The sequence below is a fragment of the Temnothorax nylanderi genome, unplaced genomic scaffold, assembly GCF_030848795.1.
Source record: "Temnothorax nylanderi isolate EJ_2023f unplaced genomic scaffold, tnyl_v1.0 TNYL_tig0278_pilon, whole genome shotgun sequence".
Lineage (NCBI taxonomy): Eukaryota > Metazoa > Arthropoda > Insecta > Hymenoptera > Formicidae > Temnothorax > Temnothorax nylanderi.
This window is the reverse complement of record NW_027249340.1, coordinates 73,007-85,241: the sequence shown is the minus strand read 5'-3', so window position 1 is coordinate 85,241 and position 12,235 is coordinate 73,007. Positions and strand designations below refer to the sequence as shown.

Sequence of the window (12,235 nt, the reverse complement as noted above, 5' to 3'; positions counted from 1 at the left end):
GAGTGGTCCGTGTGCAAATGCGATTCGTTTATTAATCGATAACCGCTCTCGTGCGTCCGAGAGTCGACACTTCTGGCCGCAAAACGCGCGGTGTGGAATGTTCTTTTTTTAAATATATATATTATTAAACGGGCCGCGTCACGTTCCCCAGAGAAGGGTCAGCGGCGTAATTTCCGGGTCGGGAGCGGTTATCACTTTCGCGCGCGCCATATATCTAACGCCACTAGTCGTCTCGCGGATTAATCGCGGTCGTCAACGTCGTTACACCGTGGGTACAAGTGGCACAGCTTCCCCGCGACTCCCCCCCCCCCCGCTGTAAATACACCCCCGAGTTGCTCTCCCGAGGGTGGTAGACGGTCCGCATTCTCGCCGCGCGTTGCTCAGTTCCTTGCGAAAGTCCTCGTGCCGATTCCCCGTCGTATCGAGAACGTGCGAAAATCCCTTTTTTTTTCTTCTTATCAAATAAACGGAATTCCGAATTTAATTCGACGCGATCGAGACCTCGCGATAGAGCTGAGAACCCTATTTCTCGGGCCGTACGCGTCGAGTAGTAAACACGCTAATCGCTGAACAGTGAATTTCATTTTTTCCCCGATTTTCCTCTTAACGAGAAAAAGTAAATGAGAATTCATCAGGCGGAGAATAAATTCGAAGTAAATTCAACTTAAAATAGAACGCGACGCCGAGAGGATGCGGGGCGACACGCACACGCACACACACAAACACGCGTTTAATGAAATTCGCATTCGTCGCCTATACTCAATTTTCTCTTCACTTAACGAGGATCCTTCATTAAGGTGTGTACCATAGAGGCGAGTACGGCGCAGGTATTTCACGTCCCCGCTGATCTCGCGGCCTTCTTTTCATCCGCTTTTCGGTGGAGGAGGAACCGATCCGCCTGTCGCGATCGGCCTGTGTAAATATTATTTGTCGCATTTGCGGGTGAGCATAAGGGAAAAGAAGGCGAGCGAGAAAGGCGCGTGGCGCGCTCGTGTTTTTCGGCATGGAAAAGGACGAGCGAACGTACTCCGGACTCGTCGAACCGAGCGAAAAGAGGAAGTTCCCGGGCCATAACATAGGTCATTAATAATAACATAATAATAATAGTAATAATAATATTAATAGGGATATTCCAGCGTTATTTTGTACATAAACAACTTTATCAACGGATATTAAGAAGTCATCAATAAATCTATATATAAAAAAAATGTTTGAAGTCCTGTTGTAAATGTATCTCCTCTATCCGTCCCTCATTTAATTCCCGAATTTTCAAAACCACTCATAAACGGCATTATTTAAATCGCAGATTTCCGAATATTCCAAATGACTTGTTTTATTCCGCTCGCAACTCTGCCGAGAAATGCGGTTTCGTACAAACAGATCCACGCATCACGCAAACGCTGTTCCCCAGCACGGTAAGCACGGCCGGAATATTTGTTGCTAGAATTGCCCGAGTCAATGTTCGCATCTGTGTTTGGCGGTGCATTTAATGCTAGATATGACCACCTATGTAATTCTGAGTTTCATATATCTAATATGGAAATCGCATTCAAACGTAAACACGAAGGGACTCAGACAGTTTACACATCTGGCATTCTGGCATAATGCGATTTGCGTAGATACGAAGATCACGATGGATGGTAAACATACAATAGGAATCGGGCAGTCAGATTTAATGCTGAACGCGCGTTTAACGTATCTACGGATCAGCGCTTCGCCTTTATCAAAGGAATCAAACCTCTGCTCTTATCAACGCCGTACGTGTTCTGAACTCGAGAATAAAGACGCGAAAATCCATTCAAGCGATTCGTTGCGAATAAACGTTAAATTTTCCGCGCGAATAAACCCCCGTGCGATGTCGTAAATGAGAAGTGGGACGCTGTCCTATATTTTGTATAATTTCATTACGATAGGATCGTCAGGTCTCGGTCGGCGTCGAGCGAAGTTGTGTATGCACAGTAATAATTCGCGTGGAAAAAGCATCTTCCAACGTAGCTTCAAACATTGACTTTTATTAAAAGGATCCGATAACAACATAAATCAATACGCGCATACAACTGTAAATACAACCCTAATTATATACAAAAGCTATAGCTCTTATCGTTCGGTAATTTTATTTAACGCTTTGGTACACTTCAGTTAAACACACTCGCGTATAAATAAAATTTTAAATACAAAACATCATGAATACACGTATATCCATAATTCATATGTGATATATCCATATCCATGTGTGATATGTGTGACGTATACAATATACAAAATAATCGCATGTAACTTCGGAATGTAAAAAAAATTAATCGCATATAACTTCAACAAATGTAGTGAAAATTAAATTGGTTTGATTTTTGAACAGATACTTTTGACAAAAAGTTTTGTTTTGCGTGATACGTTTAAATATATAAATAATAACATAAATGATTAAACAAATCGTATTTATAAGCCGGTTTTTCTTCTTGTTCTCCTTTTTTGTGATTAATAGAAAAGTAACTTTACAAATGACATTTATTGGATTTGGTCAACGTTCTAGTACATTTCAGACTTCACCGGCTCTAACGGCAATTACGACGCAAGTTACACACCATTTCGCGCAAACAAGTTACATCACAATTGTAATCGCATAGTCACAGTTCTAATAGTTTTTTTTTTTAGGAGTAACTAATGCTTTTTTGCCATCGCGATGCCCAGTCCTAGAATACTTGCGACACCGATAATAACACCTCCCGCGACAGCCATACCCATAAGGCCCTCTGCAAAAAAAAAAGAAACAAACGAGATTCAATGCCAATTCTAATTACGAAAATACCGATGATGCTTCCTAGATGATATGTATTTGCAATTTTAATTTAACTAATTGTTAGTCGATGCGATTAGTACCGCGAACCAATAAAAGGAGAACAATATGACACATATGAAACAACTTGATGGTATTAAATATGGATTTTTTTACGTCGTCGGTAGAAATATTTATTACTTATTATATACAAAATATACAGATGGAATACTAAAGATAGATGCGTTGCAGAAAGTACAGCATTGATTGTTAACGAAACTACCGAATCTATGCTAAAGTCCGTGTATTAAAATATTAAACTAAATAATCTACTATCCCAAAGAAGAAACTAAGAAACTGAATCACAAAATTAAAAAAAAATGTTTAGAGATTATGGAAGAGGTTACGTTACAAAATTGTACTCCAAAAACATGCAAAAAGTTAGCTACTTTTTCCGAAGTTGATGAGTTTTGAATTAGTATGACTTACAAAAACATAGTCACACTAAGTAAAATCGATATAAATGTTAGCGATGCAAGAGAGCAGAAGGATTAGTAGAAACAACCAGAAATAGTAAGACTGCGTGAGGAAATCACAGAAATCCCTTAGAGATATTGCCCCCAGGTAAAATACAAGCTTTATTCTTTTAAGCCGATAATAAATTTTAAAAGGGAAACCTTTTTCCATTTTCTTCCTTATCAACGTCTCCAGATGTTGCACCTGCACGTTCGCGGGTTCAATCTGAAGGAATGCTCTGACATAGGAGAGCGCCTTGGAGTACTCCTGGAAGTAAGTGTCAACGGTCAAGGATCTAAATTGCTTTACAATAAACTGACCACGATTACATCCGTGATGTACACATATATTACCTTTAATCTAGCATTTCCAATGGCCAAGTAGTACAGGCAATCACGCTTCTCCGTATCGTGGTTGCTATAGAGGTCCTCCAGCAGCAATATTCCTTTCCTAATGTCCGCCGAATACTTGCTCCTCACAAGGCACCAGGCGTATTCGAATTGTGCTTTTTGCGTAACATAGGACGAGTGCAACTGCTGATTGTACACAGCTTCGAATTTCTAGAAACGTAATCACGACATTGTCACAACATGATGCAACATTCATGTACTTTGGATTATATGTATCCGATATGTCCGGTGCGTCATTCCTGCGACCTCGTTTTACGTGTCGCAAGTGTCAAATTAATTACGACTCGTTCGCGGAATATCAGCGCACCACGTACCCAATGTTTTTACGGAGGAAACGTCACGTACGTCATCGAGTATCTGCTTCGCTGACGCAATTATTAAAGATTCGCAAAAATATCTACAATTTTGCATAAAACGAGTTCCCTTAATGCTTAAAGAAAACGACGCAAATCGATGAACAAGATATATCGTGTAAATATACGCGTAAATAAGTTCCACGTAAACCTAACCTAACTTTCCCGACGCGCGTTGTTGTCGCCGCGTTTGGGACAATCGGGACGGCGAGCGCGAGAAACGGGGACGTCGGGGGGCGAGCGGTAATTAGCGGCGCGATTATTAATTATCCTACGGGCGCCCTCGCGTTTACCTTTAAATCCTCGGAAGAGACGACCTCGTTCAAAACGTCCTCCATTTCTTTTCCGGGCTGACGCACGTATGCGGCGCGCACTTTGCCTGCTTTGTCACGCACCGAAGCCGAGAGACCGTTACGCTGACGCTATAATACACCACGATCGCGGATCCCGGTACCTGAAACGCGGCTGCAAGTGCGAGACGCGGGACTGCGGGACGACCCGACGCATCGCAAAAGGCGAAATACGACGCGAAACTTCCGGCTCGATACCCCGCGGCCCCCGCGCACCGCAGATGGCGCGGTTTATGAATCTCGTCGAGAAGAGCGTGAGGCGTGAGTCCGCGGCGATAAATGTGTAATATAGCGTTTCCCGCGAACGCGCTCGTCCGATTTCGAAAAAGGCGCCTTGAACCAGTCAGTGAAGTCACGAATCAACATTTTCCTCTGTTACTTGCGTTATTTATCTCGAGAGAATGTTTATTTAAATTATTTATTTCGTGAGAATGCCCGCGAATCGACGCGTCTCATATCAGTCTACTTTTCACTTCGATATACATTTTTATATAGAAATAAATTAGATATTTGTTACGGATTTGAATGTTTCTTAAAAGGAATGAAGATAATATTCTTAAAAAAAAAAAACGTGAAGTTACTCGAGTGTTAATATTTTAATAGAAAATTCGTCGTTCCTGTTTAAATAACGAGTGGATGAACAAAGTATTTTTTGGATAAAAGAAAATAAAATCTGATTCTTTTTAATGTCAAAATGCGACGCTCGCGAACTCGAATACTCGTTTCCGAGTTCTAGAAAAGCATTAGAAAATATGTTATAGCAGGGACGAAAGGGAGAAAGTTTCATCGAACGAATATACGGCCTTATGCTGGATAAATTTAATTACAATGCCGGCGAGTGATCCGCTTTGTGTCTTTGACAGCGCGCGATACGAATCATGAATGTTAATGAGCTCGACATTCAATATTAACGCGCGCTTAAATATTGCCCATTAAGCCGCAACGTTCGGACTATTAAATATACAAATAGGGGAATTCATAAATTTACGAGGCTTTTAGCGTGATAAAATTTATTCATGTAGGAAACGACGGTACAATGGTTCAGGTACTGACAGGCGCAAACGCTGTGATATTCTCGCTAAACGTTGGCGAACATTCGGTTCAGTTGCTTGGCCAACGAGTACAGCGGCAGGCCCGTTATGGTGTAATAATCACCCTCTATTCTCTCGATCAGGCAACCCCCTATACCCTGAAGACCGTAGCCCCCTGCTTTGTCCCTGAAATAACATTCCTGCTTGAGTGCAAAGGCTAATCGCAACAATAGGCCTGTTTGTTTTAGCTGAACTTGTTGCGCGGTTCACCCTTTTCCTCCTTTTCTTTTCATGCTGGAGAGAAAAAGAGAAAAGATGAACCGTGCGAAGAAGTTGAGCTAAAACAGGCCTAATTGCAATGCAATATCGCGATGCGATATCACAGCCACACTCACATGGAATCGCCAGTTTTGATATAGTCTCTGATTTGCCTCTCCGATACATCTCCGAACTTCACTCTAGCAGACTCATGAAACTGGAGTTCGGCTTTCGGTGTTTTCAAACACACCCCGGTGTAGACAACGTGTTGCTTATTCGCCAAGCTAAGAAAGAGGCGTTGGGTACTGCGTTATCACGTTCAGACGTAAGCCGGCTGAGTAATTATTACCTGGACAACATCCGGAAAGCTTCCGCTTCATTCTGAGGCTTCCCATAAATGACGTCGCCCATCGTCACCATGGTATCTGCTCCTATTATCAAGGACGGCGGTACCGGGTCTGCTTTTAAACGTTCGTACACTTCGAGCACCTTGTACCTAGCAATTATTACACGCTTTAGGGTCCTCATCTCCAAAATCGTTGAAATTATGCTCAATCGACGCGTTTCTGCACGAAACGAAAGAATCTGGCAGGAAAAAAAGCGTCGCTCTGCCCCGCGAAGCGACGGACTTGGAGGTTAGGACCTTAAATTGTGTAATTATCGCACCTGGCTATGTCCTGAACGTATTCCCCGTGTCCCTCGTACCTGGACCTGTCGAGGTTCTCGTCGTAGACGGACGGCACCACTTCTGCGTTTATGCGCTGACGAACATTGAGTCACATTAATGCGATTAACAAACTTACTCGAGCGATCATCGCGTGATTGTTCCGGTTCACCGTATACATGTACAGGTCGCCTTGAGAAAGAAAAGATTGCTTGTGCGACTGTTTACCAACTGTCTCACTATGTCGTGCCGCCTCGGAGAGCCGCTGGCCAAGATCGTCCTGCAGCTTGCCAGGGCTTGGATAGTCGACTCCAACATCCTGCGCGACGCGCGACGCTTATTGTCCGACGATTATTGTTACTGACACCTGCTATTCTGCTATACAGCGCGAAACTCGCGAAACGTCGTCCGTGCCACAGCCCACACTGATCCACACTGATTGCGATTCACGACACACACGTCACCGGTTACACGTGATGCGCGAAAAACGCGCAAACATAAACATTAGCGGCGCGGCCGGCACCATTCACCGGTCGGTAAACGCGAGCCGTTGCGAGTTGCGAGCCATTTTACATCTCGATAATGCCAACAATGGCCGCAGAGCGCAGAGGACGTTGCAGGCAAAGGGAAAAGCGCACTTGCTCTACAATAGTGTTTTTTTTTTACTTTATTATTGTTGAATAATATAATTTTGTCGGCCGGAACTTCGATATTCATTTTAATAGATCTAGATTTGTCGGTTTTAAGTTGAGGTACGTATAAGTAACACAATATATAAGTAATACATATATTTAGCGTAAAGTTTTGTAAAAAAAATTACAAGCGGATAGAATTAAATAATTAATAAGCCATATGGTCGGACTGAATCTTTTGTGTCTAATAATAATTATTCGCGTGAATTTATAGCAAATCACGCGCCGTTATTATCAGTCTTGAAACGCAATCTTACGATAAAGCTAGAATCATACTATAGGGGTATAAAGCTAAAATAGTACAATTAAATAATTAAATTGATAAATCAATTAATAATATCGATATTAATACGAATCTTTAGAATATAGAAAATGTAGGATATAGAAAATATACGCGATATATAGGATGTGTTGCGAAAAATAACTCTCCATTAGCCAAGGGCCGGTGTTCGAACCTAACCTGGACCTTCCTACTATCCGGGTCGAGCGTCTTTATCAATAAAAAAATTAATCACTGGAATACTTAAATAATTATGTAGTAAATATGAAAAATTAAATTTATGTAAAATACATACCGCGCAGTATCTTTTTAATATTTCATGTCATTGTTTTAAAACTGATAGTATCGTATAATTAACTCAAATTAATTTTACATCAATTAACTCTACGTTACTTTTAAAATGAGAATTAATTTTATATTACATAATTAATGTCGAAATATTACAAATTACCTTAATTATGAACAAAATTTATTAAAATATCTTTTAGATTGTTGAAATAATTTCTCAGAGCTTTAATATAAATTCTAATGATAATTCCTTAATAATCCTAAGTAAAGAGAGAAGCAAAAGAAATGGTATTAAAATTAAAATATCTATAAACGTCTATATAAGTAGGGCAATGTAACGCTAGCTCGCAACTATTATTTATCCCATTGTTATCATTGACGTCAACATCTTCCGTTCTTTATTCCTTTCTCCGAGGAAAGATCGAAAAGATCGCTTCGCTCGGTTAGTGTCCCAAAAACCGCGTGAAAGATCGTTGCGTCGATCATTTCATAGATCATGCATATACACGTACATATCTGCATATAGCAATATACATGTATATAGATGCATATATGTATATGTATATTACACATATAAACATGTATGTATATATGTGTATATATGTACAGATACTTAATTCAGAGAGATCATGTAAATGCGTGCCGTAATCTGGTGCACGTTTGAAAATATATCGGCGTTAGAGGGAGAACTGTGTTCTCCAGGCGCAACTCAAGCAGACTCTAATACATCGTAATCGGTAAATTACGTAAATGCCGCATGCCATGAACGAACCTAAAGGTCAGTCAGTCCGAGGCCTTACATAATCGCAAGGCGAAAGGTTGACCCATCTTTGCGCCGCGCAGCCTTCCAGCTGAACAAAGATTTAGCGGCATTTTTTTTTCTCTTTGCATGTCACTCGCGGTCGTGCGCGCTCCATCTTTAATCCGATTAATCGGTGAGTGATCTATAGTTGTTCATGTGAAAAGAGAACTTTTCGAAAAGTACTGCAATACTTTGTTTTAGTGGATGCTCTTTTGAGATGAATAAGTAAATAACTACACAGAAAAAAAGAAGTATTAAATCAAGACTTTTATATATATATATATATATATATAAGCAAGAATCTATAATCTTGAAATGAGATATAAATTGCGTTAAACGAAGAAAACTTGCTTGAATGAAGGTATTTAATCAAGTATATATAGTTTAATCGAGAAAAAAAGTTAAAATAAAAAGTTGAAATTCTTGTAAGAAGATTGTAGATTCTTGCTTATATGTATACAAGTACATAAGTCTTGCTTTAACACTTCTTTTTTTTCTGTATGTGTGACATTTTAATATTTTTAGCACAATTAATTTGCGATAATATTCGTGAAATATGATACGGAGTTTCTCAGCGAATAATCACTTTTTCTCTCGTTGAGAGAGAGAGAGAGAGAGGGGGGGGGGTGTGGGGTGAGAGAGATAATTTTGCTGAAATAGCGTTGCATCGGATTCCGACATATTTGTTTAATTGCATTTGTTTTCTGAAATTCGGTTTACGCACCTCTCCCCGTCAAAATAAATATCCAACGATTATGTATTCGCAATTATTCGTTCGGTTGAAAATCAACAAACGCACACGTTCGTCTGCGCCGTCTGCGGTAAACAGGTAAACAATTCCCGTAAACAAGTGCTCGCTTTAATTTAACGCGGATATGAGCAAGTAATAACGGCAGGGTCAAGTTTACTAATGAGTGTACGTGGCGTGCGGTCCGCCGATGTTATTTATGAGATAATTGCTGCTTAGAGCTGAGCGAGGATGAAATATCGCTTTGTTATCCCTTCGATCGGCAGCCTAGGTCTTCAGAGCTTGATCTGTAATAATTGACAATCGCGTTTATATAACCGGCCGCGCAACGCGGCATATCTAAAATCTCGTAAATGATAATTGACGCAATGATGATGACTATCGCGTGATTATTTATAAGCGCGAGCTCGCTGCTAATTATTAATTTTTCAAGTCGGCGTGTTGCCGTACGCAAATTAAGTGTACTTATGACTGGCAGATAGAAGGATAAAAATGTTAGGAAATTATAGTGGTTGGGCTTGAAGGATGGGAAGAATAATATAAACGAAATCACGCGATGTTTGCGATCCTCTTCCGTAGATATTGAATAATTCCCATGAAAATATTGTTTTGTGCAAAGCCACGTTAGATTCCGTCTCCCTACATTCTTGTCTCGCGAAGGATTAGAAAGGAGTATGCATCAGGATTATTACTTCGAGATGCGATAAATAATATATGTCTCTCTTATGTGCTATGAACACGTATACAAAAAAAAATGAAACAAATTGTAAAATTATTTTCAGCACGTTTACCTAAGCGAGTTGAAAAATCGTACTTTTCAGTTACTGACGGTTATTAACTTTGCAATTAGCTTTTCCAGGTAGACACTAAACGCTTAATTAATTAAAGTTTCGGATAAAAGTTCGGCCGACTATACGGGGGGGCATAATGAGCGATAGAAGCAGCGAATCAAATCGTGCAGGTGTTAGAAAGGAGAAACACAAAATACATAATTCATTTGGGTGCAAAGTGCATCAGATATTTATGCCGAAGCTGTAAGCCGCGAGCAGGATATCACAAACCAGTTATTAAAAGCACTTTACGCGGCCGTACCTCTTCTCGCTTTTCGATCAAGCCGCCACGGCGCGCGGCGGCGGATAAAGCGATGGCGATGGCATGTTTGTTTATTATATCTCGGCAGACATTCGTGAAATATCCGACCCAGCTCAACCCTCGCGCGGCAGGTGTACGCGACGTACCCGAAGAATATCATCGGGGATTACGTCACCCCCCGGTAACTCGCGCGAAGGACGTTTAACGAATATCCAAGAGCGGTCAAATATAAATCGAATAAATCTGGGACGAAATGGTTTATGAGAGCTTCTCAACGCGCCGGTTTCTCAAATTTCGCAAATTTCTCCCTTGGACCGTATATAATCTATTCCACGAGGAGTTTTATCCTAATAACAAATGCAGGCAATAAAATATGAATTAGCATCTTTACTACATACATCAGATATTTAGATTTAAAATATTTTAATTTCAATCGACTAGTTTAACATTCACATCGTTGTAGCAAAGTTTTGTGAGAACGTACACTGGAAAAAAAAGAAAATTTATTATTTGCAAGAAAATACATTTCTTTGAACTTATAGCGAATTCGGGCGCTTGCACTAGTGCACACTGAGTGCTCACTAAGGCTTGTTTATATAATCTATTTTTATATTTAAAGTCGCTTAAATACAAATTTAAAAACTTTTTAGCCAATAAAACAATCTGTAATATCTATATGGATGCTGTACAAATTATTTTATAGACTAAGAAGTATTTATAAGATGATCTGTAAATATAACAATTGATTAAAAACAAGCCTTAGTGCGCACTCAGTGTGCACTAGTGCAAGCGCCCGAATTCGCTATTAGTTTCCTTAATTCAAGAGGTAATCAAAGAAGTATTGAGTAGATTTAAGAAAACGTTTTTCTGACTTTAAAATATTTTCTCGAATCTACCTAAAGCCTGATCTACAATGTGTTCTTTGCTTCCTGTTTTCTGCTCTTACCTCTTTGCGACTATCTCGTATTTCGCAATTCCGTCGCGTAACATGATGTTTCTTGTCTCTTTTGAAGTTCGTCAATTTTTATCTTGGGCGACAGAGAACAAAAAACATCGCATTACGCGACGGAATTGCGAAATACGAGATAGTCGCAAAGAGGTAAGAGCAGAAAACAGGAAGCAAAGAACACATTGTAGATCAGGCTTAATACCTCATTGAATTAAGGAAACTAAATTCAAAGAAATCTATTTTCTTGCAAATAATAAATTTTTTTTTTCAGTGTAGCATATATTCTTTGCGTTGTTCCCTTTCTGCGTTCTTAGAAGGTATTCAAACAGCACGCAGCCAACTATAAATTATCATACGAATTGGTGCATAAATAACTGTGGGAGGACTTACGCGGCTAATGCGCGTGCCTGTCTAAGCGGGTGAAATTAAGTTGGCCAACAGGTAAAATTACCGGCGCAGACTTCCACTTTTACGCGCTGGGTGAGAAGTGGCTTCTGCGTCGTAAAAAAATGTTCTCAACGATCGAAACCGATGCGAGTGGTAATTGCGAGGATATTACACCGCGCTCGTCGTGAATTGCGCAACGATATTGGGCTTCTCGAGACGACAAGAGTCGCCAACCGGCGCTTGCGAACCGGCCGCCCATCGATGTCATCTCTCGCAACTATTTTTCTACGATTATATTATAATAATCTCGAAAGCATACATACACGCGAGAAGAGTAAAGAGAAAAAGAAATAAAGAGAAAATCTCGTCGGCTTGATCGAGCGCGTCGCGGCTTAATTCGACAAAGTTTTGCAACGCGCGCGCTCTCGTGTAAATATATTTCGTGTAAATTCGCCGGCTAAAATTTATTCGACGTGTTCCACCGTGAAAATCCGTTAAAGTGTCATAAGTGTCCGCGCGAGCTGCGGCGTGCACGGCAATCGCGCCGGGGCTGACGTTATTAAATGCAATTGCGCAAGTAGCTGCGCGCGAGAAGCCGCTCCAAAGGACGCGCGCGCATTATGACACCGCGGCATGTAACGC

General features: G+C 40.5%; 2 protein-coding genes across 2 annotated transcripts; both read right to left on the bottom strand.

Annotated features, from left to right (window-relative positions):
- Nucleotides 1–1,992: 1,992 nt before the first annotated feature.
- Nucleotides 1,993–4,636, bottom strand: Fis1 (fission 1 protein). The gene is made up of 4 exons (XM_071719064.1): nucleotides 4,346–4,636; nucleotides 3,643–3,849; nucleotides 3,451–3,556; nucleotides 1,993–2,750 (listed from the first exon to the last, which is right to left on the bottom strand). The coding sequence occupies exons 1-4, from the start codon at nucleotides 4,388–4,390 to the stop codon at nucleotides 2,659–2,661; spliced, it is 450 nt and encodes a 149-aa protein (XP_071575165.1). The 5' UTR covers nucleotides 4,391–4,636; the 3' UTR covers nucleotides 1,993–2,658.
- A 759-nt stretch (nucleotides 4,637–5,395) lies between these two features.
- On the bottom strand, nucleotides 5,396–6,925 carry LOC139780436 (dTTP/UTP pyrophosphatase). Its single transcript, XM_071719062.1, has 5 exons — nucleotides 6,584–6,925; nucleotides 6,358–6,452; nucleotides 6,041–6,187; nucleotides 5,829–5,975; nucleotides 5,396–5,619 (listed from the first exon to the last, which is right to left on the bottom strand). Exons 1-5 carry the CDS (start codon nucleotides 6,671–6,673, stop codon nucleotides 5,481–5,483), a joined length of 618 nt encoding a protein of 205 aa, XP_071575163.1. The 5' UTR covers nucleotides 6,674–6,925; the 3' UTR covers nucleotides 5,396–5,480.
- Nucleotides 6,926–12,235: the final 5,310 nt, after the last annotated feature.